General features: G+C 60.1%; 1 protein-coding gene across 2 annotated transcripts in view; it reads left to right on the top strand.

Annotated features, from left to right (window-relative positions):
* Positions 1-441: 441 nt before the first annotated feature.
* Positions 442-17,156, top strand: part of LOC121555653 (aminopeptidase N-like) — a 79,360-nt gene continuing 62,645 nt past the window's right edge. For both annotated transcript variants that reach the window (XM_041869476.2, XM_045212773.1), the window contains exon 1: positions 442-1,164. In XM_041869476.2, the coding sequence (XP_041725410.2) occupies positions 557-1,164 (608 nt within the window). In that variant the 5' untranslated portion in view covers positions 442-556. The remainder of the gene's footprint in view (positions 1,165-17,156) is intronic.

The raw sequence follows: 17,156 nt of genomic DNA, 5'->3' as shown, positions 1-17,156 counted from the left end.
ACTTTATACAGGGAAAGACCTCAACACTTTGTACAGGGAAAGATCTCCCAACACTTTATACAGGGAAAGACCTCAAAACTTTATACAGGGAAAGATCTCAACACTTTATACAGGGAAAGACCTCAACACTTTATAAAGGGAAAGATCTTCCGTCCAGAAACAGGAAGCAAGAATCAAGTCCAACATCTAGTCAGCACTCTGTTATCCACACATCTTCATGACTTCTGATTAGAACTCTCAGGTTGTCCTGGGCAACTATTAACCCAGCTGATTAGAACTCCCAGGTTGTCCTGGGCTGGCTGATCAACTATTAACCCAGCTGATTAGAACTCTCAGGTTGTCCTGGGCAACTATTAACCCAGCTGATTAGAAGTCTCTGGCGTAGCATGGGAGGTCCTCAGAGGGCATAAATAAGAAACACATACCCTCTGGTTCTCTCTCTGTCTGTCTGTCTGTCTGTCTGTCTGTCATTACACTACCCTCAGATAGACAGATCTCAGTCTGTTACTATCCCTACAGACAGTACTTTCTGTCCCGACTCTACATCCCTACAGACATGGGGAAAGGGTTCTTCATCAGCAAGACATTGGGGATAGTTGGTGTGATCGTGGGGACTGGAGTGGTGGCCGCCATCATCGCCCTGTCAGTGGTCTATAGCCAGGAGAAGGCCAAGAACCAGGAGGCAGTGAAGCCAACAGATGGAGGAGGTGGAGTGCTCCCCACTACCCCCTCCACTCCTAAAGACCCCTGGGACCACTACAGACTGCCTGACTCCCTGTCTCCCGTCTCCTACAACATCACCCTCTGGCCTCGACTGGTGGTCAATGCCTCTACTGGCCTCTACGTCTTCACAGGACAGTCAGCTGTGGTGTTCCAGTGTAAGAAGGACACAGATCTCATCCTCATCCACTCTAACAAGCTGAACCTGACTCTGCTCAATGGCCACAATGCCAGACTGACTGGCCTGGATGGATCTACTGCTCCCACCATAAAGAAAAGCTGGCTGCAGGTTCCTACTCAGTTCCTAGTGATCCAGCTGGATAGTAATCTGATGGTGGGGAAACAGTATGAGCTGTACACTGATTTTATAGGAGAACTGGCTGATGACCTGGGAGGCTTCTACAGGAGTGAATATACAGAGGAGGGGAGTCCCCCAGTGAGAAAGTAAGGAAAACATAAATGATAATTACCAAGCCATGTAAACCTTAATAAAAGTGTCATCTGTGCCGTACACTGTTGTTCATCTGAAGGGCATTTACTGATTGGAATGATTGAAAATTACGCTTTGGTTCGTTAAACCTATTCTATAAAATGTGTCTGAAATCAAATAACAAATTTGACAGATCAATATAATTTATTAATTAAATGACGCTTTCAACACCTCATGCACATCCACATTGAATAGTGGCAGGGCAGTGGAGAGGTGGGGTAGTGTAGTGGTGGGGCAGTGTAGTGGTGGGGTAGTGTAGTGGTGGAGTAGTGGAGTGGTGGGGTAGTGGGGTAGTGTAGTGGTGGGGCAGTGTAGTGGTGGGGTAGTGTAGTAGTGGGGTGGTGGGGTAGTGTAGTGGTGGGGTAGTGGGGTGGTGGGGTAGTGGGGTGGTGGGGTAGTGGAGTGGTGGGGTAGTGGGGTGGTGGGGTAGTGGGGTGGTGGGGCAGTGGAGAGGTGGGGTAGTGGAGTGGCGGTGTAGTGTAGTGGCGGGGTAGTGTAGTGGTGGGGTAGTGGGGTGGTGGGGTAGTGGAGTGGTGGGGCAGTGGAGAGGTGGGGTAGTGGAGTGGTGGGGTAGTGTAGTGGTGGGGTAGTGGGGTGGTGGGGTAGTGTAGTGGTGGGGTAGTGGAGTGGTGGGGTAGTGGAGTGGTGGGGTAGTGTAGAGGTGGGGTAGTGGAGTGGTGGGGTAGTGGGGTGGTGGGGTAGTGTAGTGGTGGGGTAGTATAGTGGTGGGGTAGTGGGGTGGTGGGGTAGTGGGGTGGTGGGGTGGTGGGGTAGTGGGGTGGTGGGGTAGTGGAGAGGTGGGGTAGTGGAGTGGTGGGGTAGTGGAGTGGTGGGGTAGTGGGGTAGTGGAGTAGTGGGGTAGTGGGGTTGTGGGGTGGTGGGGTAGTGGAGAGGTGGGGTAGTGGAGTGGTGGGGTAGTGGAGTGGTGGGGTAGTGTGTTGGTGGGGTAGTGGGGTGGTGGGGTAGTGTAGTGGTGGGGTAGTGGAGTGGTAGGGTAGTGTAGTGGTGGGGTAGTGTAGTGGTGGGGTAGTGGAGTGGTGGGGTAGTGGGGTAATGGAGTGGTGGGGTAGTGGGGTAGTGTAGTGGGGGGTAGTGTGGTGGTGGGGTAGTGGAGTGGTGGGGTAGTGGTGGGGTAGTGTAGTGGTGGGGTAGTGGAGTGGTGGGGTAGTGGAGTGGTGGGGTAGTGTAGTGGTGGGGTAGTATAGTGGTGGGAGTAGTGTAGTGGTGGGGTAGTGGAGTGGTGGGGGTAGTGTAGTGGTGGGGTAGTGGGGTGGTGGGGTAGTGTGGTGGTAGGGGGTAGTGGAGTGGTGGGGTAGTGTAGTGGTGGGGGTAGTGTAGTGGCGGGGTAGTGGTGTGGTGGGGGTAGTGTAGAGGTGGGGTAGTAGTGTGGTGGGGGTAGTGGGGTGGGTGGGGTAGTGTAGTGGTGGGGTAGTGTAGTGGTGGGGTAGTGTAGTGGTGGGGTAGTGTAGTGGTGGGGTAGTGGGGTGGTGGGGGTAGTGTAGTGGTGGGGTAGTGTAGTGGTGGGGTAGTGTAGTGGTGGGGTAGTGGGGTGGTGGGGTACTGGGGTGGTGGGGTAGTGGAGTGGTGGGGTAGTGGGGTGGTGGGGTAGTGGGGTGGTGGGGCAGTGGAGAGGTGGGGTAGTGGAGTGGCGGTGTAGTGTAGTGGTGGGGTAGTGTAGTGGTGGGGTGGTGGGGTAGTGGGGTGGTGGGGTAGTGGAGTGGTGGGGTAGTGGGGTGGTGGGGTAGTGTAGTGGTGGGGTAGTGGGGGTAGTGGGGTGAGTGGGGTGGTGGGGTAGTGTAGTGGTGGGGTAGTGGAGTGGTGGGGGTAGTGGGGTGGTGGGGCAGTGGACAGGTGGGGTAGTGGAGTGGTGGGGTAGTGGAGTGGTGGGGTAGTGTAGTGGTGGGGTAGTGTAGTGGTGGGGTAGTGGGGTGGTGGGGTAGTGGAGTGGTGGGGTAGTGTAGTGGTGGGGTAGTGGGGTGGTGGGGTAGTGGGGTGGTGGGGTAGTGGGGTGGTGGGATAGTGGGGTGGTGGGGCAGTGGGAGGTGGGGTAGTGGAGTGGCGGTGTAGTCTAGTGGTGGGGTAGTGTAGTGGTGGGGTGGTGGGGTAGTGGGGTGGTCGGGTAGTGGAGTGGTGGGGTAGTGGGGTGGTGGGGTAGTGTAGTGGTGGGGTAGTGGGGTAGTGGGGTAGTGGGGTGGTGTGGTAGTGTAGTGGTGGGGTAGTGGAGTGGTGGGGTAGTGTAGTGGTGGGGTAGTGTAGTGGTGGGGTAGTGTAGTGGTGGGGTAGTGGGGTGGTGGGGTAGTGTAGAGGTGGGGTAGTAGGGTGGTGGGGTAGTGGGGTGGTGGGGTAGTAGTGTGGTGGGGTGGTGGGGTGGTGGGGTAGTGGAGTGGTGGAGTGGTGGGGGTAGTGGAGTGGTGGGGTAGTGTAGTGGTGGGGTAGTGTAGTGGTGGGGTAGTGGGGTGGTGGGGGTAGTGTAGTGGTGGGGTAGTGTAGTGGTGGGGTAGTGTAGTGGTGGGGTAGTGGGGTGGTGGGGTACTGGGGTGGTGGGGTAGTGGAGTGGTGGGGTAGTGTAGTGGTGGGGTAGTGTAGTGGTGGGGTAGTGTAGTGGTGGGGTAGTGGGGTGGTGGGGTAGTGGAGTGGTGGGGTAGTGTAGTGGTGGGGTAGTGGGGTGGTGGGGGTACTGGGGTGGTGGGGTGGTGGAGTGGTGGGGTAGTGGGGTGGTGGGGTAGTGGGGTGGTGGGGCAGTGGAGAGGTGGGAGTAGTGGAGTGGCGGTGTAGTCTAGTGGTGGGGTAGTGTAGTGGTGGGGTGGTGGGGTAGTGGGGTGGTGGGGTAGTGTAGTGGTGGGGTTGGGGTAGTGGGGTGTGGGGTGGTGTGGTAGTGTAGTGGTGGGGTAGTGGAGTGGTGGGGTAGTGTAGTGGTGGGGTAGTGTAGTGGTGGGGTAGTGTAGTGGTGGGGTAGTGGGGTGGTGGGGTAGTGTAGGGTGGGGGTAGTGGGGTGGTGGGGGTAGTGGGGTGGTGGGGCGTAGTGTGTGGTGGGGTGGTGGGGTGGTGGGGGTAGTGGAGTGGTGGAGTGGTGGGGTAGTGGAGTGGTGGGGTAGTGTAGTGGTGGGGTAGTGTAGTGGTGGGGTAGTGGGGTGGTGGGGTAGTGTAGTGGTGGGGTAGTGTAGTGGTGGGGTAGTGTGGTGGTGGGGTAGTGGGGTGGTGGGGTACTGGGGTGGTGGGGTAGTGGAGTGGTGGGGTAGTGGGGTGGTGGGGTGTGGGGTGGTGGGGCGTGGAGGGTGGGGTAGTGGAGTGGTGTGTAGTGTAGTGGTGGGGGTAGTGTAGTGGTGGGGTGGTGGGGTAGTGGGGTGGTGGGGTAGTGGAGTGGTGGGGTAGTGGGGTGGTGGGGTAGTGTAGTGGTGGGGTAGTGGGGTAGTGGGGTAGTGGGGTGGTGGGGTAGTGTAGTGGTGGGGTAGTGGAGTGGTGGGGTAGTGGGGTGGTGGGGCAGTGGACAGGTGGGGTAGTGGAGTGGTGGGGTAGTGTAGTGGTGGGGTAGTGGGGTGGTGGGGTAGTGTGGTGGTGGGGTAGTGGAGTGGTGGGGTAGTGTAGTGGTGGGATAGTGTAGTGGTGGGGTAGTGTAGTGGTGGGGTAGTGTAGAGGTGGGGTAGTGTAGTGGTGGGGTAGTGTAGTGGTGGGGTAGTGGAGTGGTGGGGTAGTGTAGAGGTGGGGTAGTGTAGTGGTGGGGTAGTGGGGTGGTGGGGTAGTGGAGTGGTAGGGGGGTGGGGTAGTGTAGAGGTGGGGTAGTGTGTTGGTGGGGTAGTGGAGTGGTGGGGTAGTGGAGTGGTGGGGTAGTGTGGTGGTGGGGTAGTGGGGTGGTGGGGTAGTGGAGTGGTGGGGTAGTAGGGTGGTGGGGTAGTGGAGTGGTGGGATAGTGGAGTGGTGGGGTAGTGTAGAGGTGGGGTAGTAGGGTGGTTGGGTAGTGGGGTGGTGGGGTAGTAGTGTGGTGGGGTGGTGGGGTGGTGGGGTAGTGGAGTGGTGGAGTGGTGGGTAGTGGAGTGGTGGGGTAGTGTAGTGGTGGGGTAGTGTAGTGGTGGGGTAGTGGGGTGGTGGGGTAGTGTAGTGGTGGGGGTGTGTGTGGTGGGGTAGTGTAGTGGTGGGGTAGTGGGGTGGTGGGGTAGTGGGGTGGTGGGGTAGTGGAGTGGTGGGGGTAGTGGGGTGGTGGGGTTAGTGGGGTGGTGGGGCAGTGGAGAGGTGGGAGTAGTGGAGTGGCGGTGTAGTGTAGTGGTGGGGTAGTGTAGTGGTGGGGTGGTGGGGTAGTGGGGTGGTGGGGTAGTGGAGTGGTGGGGTAGTGGGGTGGTGGGGTAGTGTAGTGGTGGGGTGTGGGGTAGTGGGGTAGTGGGGTGGTGGGGTAGTGTAGTGGTGGGGTAGTGGAGTGGTGGGGGTAGTGGGGTGGTGGGCAGTGGACAGGTGGGGTAGTGGAGTGGTGGGGGTAGTGTAGTGGTGGGGTAGTGGGGTGGTGGGGGTAGTGTTGTGGTGGGGTAGTGGAGTGGTGGGGTAGTGGAGTGGTGGGGTAGTGTAGTGGTGGGGTAGTGGAGTGGTGGGGTAGTGGGGTGGTGGGGTAGTGTAGTGGTGGGGTAGTATAGTGGTGGGGTAGTGGGGTGGTGGGGTAGTGTAGTGGTGGGATAGTGGAGTGGTGGGGTAGTGTAGAGGTGGGGTAGTGTAGTGGTGGGGTAGTGGGGTGGTGGGGTAGTGGAGTGGTAGGGGGGTGGGGTAGTGTAGAGGTGGGGTAGTGTGTTGGTGGGGTAGTGGAAGTGGTGGGGTAGTGGAGTGGTGGGTAGTGGGGTGGTGGGGTGTGGAGTGGTGGGGTAGTAGGGTGGTGGGGTAGTGTGTGGTGGGGTGGTGGGGTGGTGGGGTAGTGGAGTGGTGGAGTGGTGGGGTAGTGGAGTGGTGGGGTAGTGTGAGTGGTGGGGTAGTGTAGTGGTGGGGTAGTGGGGTGGTGGGGTAGTGGAGTGGTGGGGTAGTGGAGTGGTGGGGTAGTGTAGAGGTGGGGTAGTGGGGTGGTGGGTTAGTGTAGTGGTGGAGTAGTGTAGTGGTGGAGTAGTGGGGTGGTGGGGTACTGGAGTGGTGGGGTAGTGTAGTGGTGGAGTAGTGTAGTAGTGGGGTAGTGTAGTGGTGGAGTAGTGGGGTGGTGGGGTGGTGGGGTAGTGGAGTGGTGGAGTGGTGGGGTAGTGGAGTGGTGGGGTAGTGTAGTGGTGGGGTAGTGGGGTGGTGGGGTAGTGTAGTGGTGGGGTAGTGGAGTGGTGGGGTAGTGTAGAGGTGGGGTAGTGGGGTGGTGGGGTAGTGTAGTGGTGGGGTAGTGTAGAGGTGGGGTAGTGTAGTGGTGGGGTAGTGGAGTGGTGGGGTAGTGGGGTGGTGGGGTAGTGTGGTGGTGGGGTAGTGGAGTGGTGGGGTAGTGGAGTGGTGGGGTAGTGTAGTGGTGGGGTAGTGGAGTGGTGGGGTAGTGGGGTGGTGGGGTAGTGTAGTGGTGGGGGTAGTATAGTGGTGGGGTAGTGGGGTGGGTGGGGGTAGTGTAGTGGTGGGGTAGTGGAGTGGTGGGGTGGTGTAGGTGGGTAGTGTAGTGGTGGGGTGAGTGGGGTGGTGGGGGTAGTGGGTGGTAGGGGGTGGGGTTAGTGTAGGGTGGGGTAGTGTGTTGGTGGGAGTAGTGGAGTGGTGGGGTAGTGGAGTGGTGGGGGTAGTGGGGTGGTGGGGTAGTGGAGTGGTGGGGTAGTAGGGTGGTGGGGTAGTGGAGTGGTGGGATAGTGGAGTGGTGGGGTAGTGTAGAGGTGGGGGTAGTGGGTGGTGGGGTAGTGGGGTGGTGGGGTAATGTGTGGTGGGGTGGTGGGGGTAGTGAGTGGTGGAGTGGTGGGGTAGTGGAGTGGTGGGGTAGTGTAGTGGTGGGGTAGTGTAGCGGTGGGGTAGTGGGGTGGTGGGGTAGTGGAGTGGTGGGGGTAGTGGAGTGGTGGGGGTAGTGTAGAGGTGGGAGTAGTGGGGTGGTGGGTTAGTGTAGTGGTGGAGTAGTGTGTGGTGGAGTAGTGGGGTGGTGGGTACTGGAGTGTGGGAAGTAGTGTAGTGGTGGAGTAGTGTAGTGTGGGGTAGTGTAGTGGTGGGTAGTGGGGTGGTGGGGTGGTGGGGTAGTGGAGGGTGGTGGAGTGGTGGGGTAGTGGAGTGGTGGGGTGTGTAGTGGTGGGGTAGTGGGGTGGTGGGGGTAGTGTAGTGGTGGGGTAGTGGAGTGGTGGGGTGGTGTAGAAGTGGGGTGTGGGGGTGGTGGGGTGTGTAGTGGTGGGGTAGTGTGGGGTGGGGGTAGTGTAGTGGTGGGGTAGTGAGTGGGTGGGGGTAGTGGGGTGGTGGGGTGTGTAGTGGTGGGGTGAGTGTTGTTTAGTGATGGTGGGGTGTGGTGTGGTGGGGTACTGGTGGTGGGGTGTGGTGGTGGGGTAGTGGGGTGGTGGTGTAGTGGGGTGGTGGGGCAGTGGAGAGGTGGGGTAGTGGGTGGCGGTGTTCAGTGAGTGGGGTAGTGTAGTGGTGGGGTGGTGGGGTGGTGGTGGTGGGGTAGTGGAGTGTGTGGGGTGGTGGGGTAGTGTAGTGGTGGGGTAGTGGGGTAGTGGGGGTAGTGGGGTGGTGTGGTAGTGTAGTGGTGGGGTAGTGGGTGGTGGGGTAGTGTATTGGGTGGGGTGTGTAGTGGTGGGGTAGTGTAGTGGTGGGGTAGTGGGGTGGTGGGGTGTGTAGGGTGGGGTGTAGGGTGGTGGGGTAGTGGGGTGGTGGGGTAGTGGAGTGGTGGAGTGGTGGGGTAGTGAGTGGTGGGGTAGTGTGTGGTGGTGTAGTGTAGTGGTGGGGGTGTGGGGTGGTGGGGTAGTGTAGTGGTGGGGTAGTGTAGTGGTGGGGGTAGTGTAGTGGTGGGGTAGTGGGGTGGTGGGGTCTGGGGTGGTGGGGTAGTAGAGTGAGTGGGGTAGTGGGTGGTGGGGTGTGGGTGGTGGGCGGGTGGGGGTGGGGGTGGTGGAGTGGCGGTGTAGTGTAGTGGTGGGGTAGTGTAGTGGTGGGGGTGGTGGGGTAGTGGGGTTGGTGGGGTGGTGGAGTGGTGGGGTAGTGGGGTGTTGGGGTAGTGTAGTGGTGGGGTAGTGGGGTAGTGGGGTAGTGGGGTGGTGGGGTAGTGTAGTGGAGGGTAGTGGAGTGGTGGGGTAGTGGGGTGGTGGGGCAGTGGACAGGTGGGGTAGTGGGGTGGTGGGAGTGTGTAGTGGTGGGGTAGTGGGGTGGTGGGGTAGTGTGGTGGTGGGTAGTGGAGTGGTGGGGTAGTGTAGTGGTGGGATAGTGTAGTGGTGGGGTAGTGTAGTGGTGGGGTAGTGTGGGTGGGGGTGTGTAGTGGTGGGGGTAGTGTATTGGTGGGGTAGTGGAGTGGTGGGGGTAGTGTGGGGGTGGGGTTAGTGTAGTGGTGGGGTAGTGGGGTGGTGGGGTAGTGGAGTGGTAGGGTATTGGAGTGGTGGGGGTAGTGTAGAGGTGGGGTAGTGTGTTGGTGGGGTAGTGGAGTGGTGGGGGTAGTGGAGTGGTGGGGGTGTGTAGTGGTGGGGGTAGTGGGGTGGTGGGGGTAGTGGAGTGGTGGGGTAGTAGGGTGGTGGGGTAGTGGAGTGGTGGGATAGTGGAGTGGTGGGGTAGTGTAGGGTGGGGTGTGGAGTGGTGGGGTAGTGGAGTGGTGGGGTGGTGGGGTAGTGGAGTGGTGGGGTGGTGGGGGTAGTGTGGTGGGGTGGTGGGTTGGTGGGGTAGTGGAGTGGTGGAGTGGTGGGAGTAGTGGAGTGGTGGGGTAGTGTAGTGGTGGGGTAGTGTAGTGGTGGGGTTAGTGGGGTGGTGGGGTAGTGTAGTGGTGGGGTAGTGTAGTGGTGGGGTAGTGGGGTGGTGGGGTCTGGGGTGGTGGGGTAGTGAGTGGTGGGGTAGTGGGGTGGTGGTGTAGTGGGGTGGTGGGGCAGTGGAGAGGTGGGGGTAGTGGGTGGCGGTGTAGTGTAGTGGTGGGGTAGTGTAGTGGTGGGGTGGTGGGGTAGTGGGGTGGTGGGGTAGTGGAGTGGTGGGGTAGTGGGGTGGTGGGAGTAGTGTAGTGGTGGGGTAGTGGGGGTGTGGGGTAGTGGGGTGGTGGGGTAGTGTAGTGGTGGGGTAGTGGGGTGGTGGGGGTGTGGGGTGGTGGGGCAGTGGACGGTGGGGTAGTGGGTGGTGGGGGGTGTGTGGTGGGGTTGTGGGGTGGTGGGGTGTGTGGTGGTGGGGTATGGGTGGTGGGGAGTAGTAGTGGTGGGGGTGTGTAGTGGTGGGGTGTGGAGTGGTGGGGTAGTGGGGGTGGTGGGGTAGTGTGGTGGTGGGGTAGTATAGTGGTGGGGAGTAGTGGGGTGGTGGGGTAGTGTAGTGGTGGGATAGTGGAGTGGTGGGGTAGTGTAGAGGTGGGGTAGTGTAGTGGTGGGGGTAGTGGGGTGGTGGGGTAGTGGAGTGGTAGGGGGTGGGGGTAGTGTAGGGTGGGGTAGTGTGTTGGTGGGGTAGTAGAGTGGTGGGGTAGTGGAGTGGTGGGGGTGTGGGGTGGTGGAGTAGTGGATGGTGGGGTAGTAGGGTGGTGGGGTAGTGGAGTGGTGGGGTAGTGTAGGGTGGGATGAGTGGGGTGAGTGGGGTAGTGGGGTGGTGGGGTAGTAGTGTGGTGGGGTGGTGGGGTGGTGGGGTAGTGGAGTGGGTGGAGTGGTGGGGTAGTGGAGTGGTGGGGTAGTGTAGTGGTGGGGTAGTGTAGTGGTGGGGGTAGTGGGGTGGTGGGGTAGTGGAGTGGTGGGGGTGTGGAGTGGTGGGGCTAGTGTAGAGTGGGGTAGTGGGGTGGTGGGTTAGTGTAGTGGTGGAGTAGTGTAGTGGTGGAGTAGTGGGGTGGTGGGGTACTGGAGTGGTGGGGTAGTGTAGTGGTGGAGTAGTGTAGTAGTGGGGTAGTGTAGTGGTGGGTAGTGGGGTGGTGGGGTGGTGGGGGTAGTGGAGTGGTGGAGTGGTGGGGTAGTGGAGTGGTGGGGTTAGTGTAGTGGTGGGGTAGTGTAGTGGTGGGGTAGTGGGGTGTGTGGGGTAGTGGGGGTGGTGGGGTAGTGTAGTGGTGGGGTAGTGGAGTGGTGGGGGTAGTGGGGTGGTGGGGCAGTGGACGGTGGGGTGTGGGTGGTGGGGTAGTGTAGTGGTGGGGGTAGTGGGGTGGTGGGAGTAGTGTGGTGGTGGGGTAGTGGAGTGGTGGGGTAGTGGAGTGGTGGGGTAGTGTAGTGGTGGGGTAGTGAGTGGTGGGGTAGTGGGGTGGTGGGGTAGTGTAGTGGTGGGGTAGTATAGTGGTGGGGTAGTGGGGTGGTGGGGTTAGTGTAGTGGTGGGTAGTGGTGGTGGGGTAGTGTAGAGGTAGGAGTAGTGTAGTGGTGGGGTGTGGGGTGGTGGGGGTAGTGGAGTGGTAGGGGGTGGGGTAGTGTAGAGGTGGGTAGTGTGTTGGTGGGGAGTGTGGATTGGTGGGGTAGTGGAGTGTGGGGGTAGTGGGGTGGTGGAGTAGTGGAGTGGTGGGGTAGTAGGGTGGTGGGGTAGTGGGTGGTGGGATAGTGGAGTGGTGGGGTAGTATAGAGGTGGGGTAGTAGGGTGGTGGGGTAGTGGGGTGGTGGGGTAGTAGTGTGGTGGGGTGGTGGGGTAGTGGAGTGGTGGAGTGGTGGGGTAGTGGAGTGGTGGGGTAGTGTAGTGGTGGGGTAGTGTAGTGGTGGGGTAGTGGGGTGGTGGGGGTAGTGGAGTGGTGGGGTAGTGGAGTGGTGGGGGTGTGTAGAGGTGGGGTGTGGGGGTGGTGGGTTAGTGTAGTGGTGGGGTAGTGTAGTGGTGGAGTAGTGGGGTGGTGGGGTACTGGAGTGGTGGGGTAGTGTAGTGGTGGAGTAGTGTAGTAGTGGGGTGGTGTAGTGGTGGAGTAGTGGGGTGGTGGGGTGGTGGGGTAGTGGGTGGTGGAGTGGTGGGGTAGTGGGTGGTGGGTGTGTAGTGGTGGGGTAGTGGGGTGGTGGGGGTAGTGTAGTGGTGGGTAGTGGAGTGGTGGGGTAGTGTAGAGGTGGGGGTAGTGGGTGGTGGGGTAGTGTAGTGGTGGGGTAGTGTAGAGGTGGGGGTAGTGTAGTGGTGGGGGTAGTGGAGTGGTGGGGTAGTGGGGTGGTGGGGGTAGTGTAGAGGTGGGGGTAGTGGAGTGGAGGGTAGTGTAGAGGTGGGGTAGTGGAGTGGTGGGGTAGTGTAGTGGTAGGGTAATGTAGTGGTGGGGGTAGTGGAGTGGTGGGGGTGTGTAGTGGTGGGGTAGTGTGGGGTGGGGGTAGTGGAGTGGTGGGAGTAGTGTAGTGGTGGGGTAGTGGGTGGTGGGGGTAGTGTAGTGGTGGGGGTAGTGGAGTGGTGGGGTAATGTAGTGGTGGGGTAGTGTAGTGGTGGGGTAGTGTAGTGGTGGGGTGGTGGTGTAGTGTAGTGGGGGTAGTGTAGTGGTGGGGTAGTGGAGTGGTGGGGGTAGTGTAGTGGTGGGAGTAGTGTAGTGGTGGGGGTAGTGTAGTGGTGGGGTAGTGGAGTGGTGGGGTAGTGGGGTGGGGGTAGTGTAGTGGTGGGGTGTGGGGTGGTGGGGTAGTGGGGTGGGGTAGTGTAGTGGTGGGGTGGTGGGGGTGGGGGGTGTGGGGTGGTGGGGGTAGTGGGGTGGTGGGGTAGTGGGGTGGTGGGGGTAGCGTAGTGGCGGGGGTAGCGTAGAGGTGGGGTGAGTGTAGTGGTGGGGTAGTGTAGTGGTGGGGGTGTGGAGTGGTGGGGTAGTAGTGTGAGTGGGGTAGTGGGGTGGTGGGGTGTGTAGTGGTGGGGTAGTGTAGTGGCGGGGTTAGTGGTGTGGTGGGGTAGTGTAGAGGTGGGGTAGTGTGTGGTGGGGTAGTGGGGTGGTGGGAGTAGTGTAGTGGTGGGGTAGTGTATGTGGTGGGAGTGTGTGTGGTGGGGTAGTGTAGTGGTGGGGTAGTGGGGTGGTGGTGTGGGGTGTGGGTGTGTGTGGTGGGGTTGTGGGGTTGTGGGGTACTGGGGTGGTGGGGTAGTGGGTGGTGGGGTATGGGGTTGGTGGGTGTGGGGTGGTGGGGCAGTGGAGAGGTGGGATTAGTGAGTGGCGGTGTAGTCTGTGGTGGGTAGTGTTGTGGTGGTGGGTTGTGGGTGTGGGGTGTGTGGTGGTGTGGTGTGGGTAGTGTGTGGTGGGTATGGGTTGGGGTGTGGTGTGGGGTAGTGTAGTGGTGAGGTAGTGGAGTTTGTTTTGTTGGGTGTTTTTTGGTGGTTGGTGGTGGGGTTGTAGTGTGGTGTGTAGTGGTGGGTTGTGGAGTGGTGTTGATGGTGGTGTGTGTGGGGTGTGTGTGGTGTTTAGTGGTGGGGTAGTGTAGAGGGTGGGTGTGTAGTGGTGGGTAGTGTAGTGGTGGGGTGAGTGGAGGTGGTGGGGTAGTGTAAAGGTGGGGTAGTGTAGTGGTGGGTAGTGGGGTGGTGGAGTGTGAGTGTAGGGTTTGAGTGGTGGGTTTTGGTGTGTGTGTTGGTGGGGTAGTGAGTGTGTTGGAGTGGTGGGGTGTGTTTTGGTTGTGTTGTTTGGTTGTGGTGGGGTTAGTGGTGATTGTGTGGTGTGTGAGGTGGAGTAGTGGGTGGTGGGGGTAGTGGGGTGGTGGGGTAGTGTGTGGTGGGGTGGTGGGGTGGTGGGGTAGTGGAGTGGTGGAGTGGTGGGGTAGTGGAGTGGTGGGTGTGTGTTTGGTTGGTGGTGGGGTAGTGTAGTGGTGGGGTGGTGGAGTGGTGGGTAGTGTTGGGGTGTGGGTGGTGGGGTTGTGTAGTGGTGGTTGTTGTGAGTGTGGGGTGAGGTTGGAGTGGTGGGTTTGTGGTGGAGTGTGTGGTGGTGGGGTGTGTAGTGGTGGGGTAGTGGTGGTGGGGTTGTGTAGTGGTGGGAGTGTGGTGGTGGGGTAGTGTAGAGGTGGGGTGAGTGGGGTGGTGAGGTTCGTGTAGTGGTGGGGGTAGTGTAGAGGTGGGATGTGTAGTGGTGGGGTGTGTAGTGGTGGGGGTAGTGAGTGTGGGGTATGTGTTGGGTTTTTGTGTGTGTGTTAGTGGTGTTGGAGTGGTGGATTGAGTGTGGGGTGTTAGTGGTGTTGGAGTGGTGGGGTAGTGTAGGGGTGGGGTAGTGTTTGGGGTTGTGTAGTGGTGGGTGTGGTGGTGGTTAGTGTAGAGGTGGGGTAGTGGATGTGGTGTGTAGAGGTGGGGTATGGAGTGGTGGGGTTGTGTGTGGTGTGTAGTGGTGGGGTGGTGGGGTGGTGGGGGTAGTGTAGTGGTGGGGTATATAGTGGTGGGGTGGTGGGGTGGTGGGGTAGTGTATGGTGGGATGTGAGTGGTGTTGTGTGTGGGAGTAGTGTAGTGGTGGTGTGGGGTGGTGGGTTGAGTGTAGGGGGTGGGGTGGTGTGGGGTGGGGTAGTGTGTTGGTGGGGTGTGGAGTGGTGGGTGTGGTGGTGGTTGGTTGGGGTTAGTAGTGGTGGGGTAGTGGGGTGGTGGATATGTGTGGGGTATAGTGTGGGTTGTGGTGGATTGGAGTGGTGGGGGTAGTTGTGGGGTTTGGGTGGTGGGGTAGTGGGGTGTGTAGTAGTGTGGTGGGGTGGTGGGGTGTGGAGTGGTGGAGTGGTGTGTGGAGTGGTGGGGTGTGTGTTGGGGTGTGTAGTGGTGGGGTAGTGGGGTGGTGGGTTAGTGGAGTGGTGGGGTGTGGAGTGGTGGGGTTAGTGTAGGGGGTGGGGTAGTGGGGTGGTGGGTTAGTGTAGTGGTGGAGTGTGTAGTGGTGGAGTAGTGGGGTGGTGGGGTACTGGAGTGGTGGGGTAGTGTAGTGGTGGAGTATGTATGTGGGGTAGTGTAGTGGTGGAGTAGTGGGGTGGTGGGGTGGTGGGGGTGTGGGAGTGGTGATGTGTTTGGTGTGTGTAGTGGTGGTAGTGGGGTGGTGGGGTGTTGTGGTGGGGGTGTGGTGGTGGGTAGTGTGAGGTGGGGTGTGGGGTGGTGGGATTTAGTGGTGGATAGTGTAGAGGTGGGGGTTGTTGGTGGGGTAGTGGTGTGGTTAGTGGGGTGGTGGGGTTTAGTGGTGGGGGTGATAGCGGTGGGTGTGGAGTGGTGGGGTGTGGAGTGGTGGGGTGTGAGTGGTGGGGTGTGAGTTGTAGTGTGTTTAGTGGAGTGGTGGGGGTGTGTAGAGGTGTGTGGTGGGGGGGTAGTGTAGAGGTGGGGTGTGGAGTGGTGGGGTAGTGTAGTGGTGGGGTAATGTAGTGGTGGGGTAGTGGAGTGGTGGGGTAGTGGGTGGTGGGGTGTGTAGTGGTGGGGTAGTGTAGAGGTGGGGTTAGTGGAGTGGTGGGGTAGTGTAGTGGTGGGGTAGTGGAGTGGTGGGGTAGTGTAGTGGTGGGGTAGTGGAGTGGTGGGGTAATGTAGTGGTGGGGGTAGTGTAGTGGTGGGGTAGTGGAGTGGTGGGGTGGTGGTGTAGTGTAGTGGGGGGTAGTGTAGTGGTGGGGGTAGTGGAGTGGTGGGGGTAGTGTAGTGGTGGGGTAGTGTAGTGGTGGGGGTAGTGTAGTGGTGGGGTAGTGGAGTGGTGGGGTAGTGGGTGGGGTAGTGTAGTGGTGGGGGTAGTGGGGTGGTGGGTAGTGGGGTGGGAGTAGTGTAGTGGTGGGGTTGGTGGGGTGGGGGGGTAGTGGGGTGGTGGGGTAGTGGGGTGGTGGGGTAGTGGGGTGGTGGGGGTAGCGTAGTGGCGGGGGTAGCGTAGGGTGGGGGTAGTGTAGTGGTGGGGTAGTGTAGTGGTGGGGTGAGTGGGTGGTGGGGTAGTAGTGTGGTGGGGTAGTGGGGTGGTGGGGTAGTGTAGTGGTGGGGTAGTGTAGTGGCGGGGTAGTGGTGTGGTGGGGTAGTGTAGAGGTGGGGTAGTAGTGTGGTGGGGTAGTGGGGTGGTGGGGTAGTGTAGTGGTGGGGTAGTGTAGTGGTGGGGTAGTGTAGTGGTGGGGTAGTGTAGTGGTGGGGTAGTGGGGTGGTGGGGTAGTGGAGTGGTGGGGTAGTGTAGTGGTGGGGTAGTGGGGTTGTGGGGTACTGGGGTGGTGGGGTAGTGGAGTGGTGGGGTAGTGGGGTGGTGGGGTAGTGGGGTGGTGGGGCAGTGGAGAGGTGGGGTAGTGGAGTGGCGGTGTAGTCTAGTGGTGGGGTAGTGTAGTGGTGGGGTGGTGGGGTAGTGGGGTGGTGGGGTAGTGGAGTGGTGGGGTAGTGGGGTGGTGGGGTAGTGTAGTGGTGGGGTAGTGGGGTAGTGGGGTAGTGGGGTGGTGGGGTAGTGTAGTGGTGAGGTAGTGGGTGGTGGGGGTAGTGTAGTGGTGGGTAGGTAGTGGTGGGGTAGTGTAGTGGTGGGGTAGTGGGGTGGTGGGGTAGTGTAGTGGTGGGTGGGGTGGTGGGGTAGTGTAGTGGTGGGGTAGTGTAGTGGTGGGGTAGTGGAGTGGTGGGGTAGTGGAGTGGTGGGGTAGTGTAGTGGTGGGGTAGTGTAGTGGTGGGGTAGTGTAGTGGTGGGGTAGTGTAGAGGTGGGGTAGTGTAGTGGTGGGGTAGTGTAGTGGTGGGGTAGTGTAGTGGTGGGGTAGTGTAGTGGTGGGGTAGTGGGGTGGTGGGGTAGTGGAGTGGTAGGGTATTGGAGTGGTGGGGTAGTGTAGAGGTGGGGTAGTGTGTTGGTGGGGTAGTGGAGTGGTGGGGTAGTGGAGTGGTGGGGTAGTGTAGTGGTGGGGTAGTGGGGTGGTGGGGGTAGTGGAGTGGTGGGGTAGTAGGGTGGTGGGGTAGTGGAGTGGTGGGATAGTGGAGTGGTGGGGTAGTGTAGAGGTGGGGTAGTAGGGTGGTGGGGTAGTGGGGTGGTGGGGTAGTAGTGTGGTGGGGTGGTGGGGTGGTGGGGTAGTGGAGTGGTGGAGTGGTGGGGTAGTGGAGTGGTGGGGTAGTGTAGTGGTGGGGTAGTGGGGTGGTGGGGTAGTGTAGTGGTGGGGTAGTGGAGTGGTGGGGTAGTGTAGAGGTGGGGTAGTGGGGTGGTGGGGTAGTGTAGTGGTGGAGTAGTGTAGTGGTGGAGTAGTGGGGTGAAGGGGTACTGGAGTGGTGGGGTAGTGTAGTGGTGGAGTAGTGTAGTGGTGGGGTAGTGTAGTGGTGGGGTAGTGGGGTGGTGGGGTAGTGTAGTGGTGGGGTAGTGGAGTGGTGGGGTAGTGTAGAGGTGGGGTAGTGGGGTGGTGGGGTCGTGTAGTGGTGGGGTAGTGTAGAGGTGGGATAGTGTAGTGGTGGGGTAGTGTAGTGGTGGGGTAGTGGAGTGGTGGGGTAGTGGGGTGTTGGGTTAGTGTAGTGGTGGGGTAGTGTAGAGGTGGGGTAGTGGAGTGGTGGGGTAGTGGAGTGGTGGGATAGTGGAGTGGTGGGGTAGTGTAGTGGTGGGGTAGTGGAGTGGTGGGGTAGTGTAGAGGTGGGGTAGTGTAGTGGTGGGGTAGTGTAGTGGTGGGGTAGTGGAGTGGTGGGGTAGTGTAGAGGTGGGGTAGTGGACTGGTGGGGTAGTGTAGAGGTGGGGTAGTGGAGTGGTGGGGTAGTGTAGTGGTGGGGTAGTGTAGTGGTGGGGTAGTGGGGTGGTGGGGTAGTGTAGTGGTGGGGTAGTGTGGTGGTGGGGTAGTGGGGGTGGTGGGGTAGTGTAGTGGTGGGGTAGTGTAGTGGTGGGGTAGTTTAGTGGTGGGGTAGTGGAGTGGTGGGGTAGTGGAGTGGTGGGGTAGTGTAGTGGTGGGGTAGTGTAGTGGTGGGGTAGTGGAGTGGTGGGGGTAGTGGTGTGGTGGGGGTAGTGGAGTGGTGGGGGTAGTGTAGTGGTGGGGTAGTGTAGTGGTGGGGGTAGTGGGGAAGTGTAGTGGTGGGGTAGTGGAGTGGTGGGGTAGTGTAGAGGTGGGGTAGTAGTGTGGTGGGGTAGTGGG

This window comes from Coregonus clupeaformis, unplaced genomic scaffold (assembly GCF_020615455.1).
Source record: "Coregonus clupeaformis isolate EN_2021a unplaced genomic scaffold, ASM2061545v1 scaf0050, whole genome shotgun sequence".
Taxonomy (NCBI): domain Eukaryota; kingdom Metazoa; phylum Chordata; class Actinopteri; order Salmoniformes; family Salmonidae; genus Coregonus; species Coregonus clupeaformis.
Note: the sequence above shows the minus strand (reverse complement) of the source record. Positions and strands in the feature narration are given on the sequence as shown.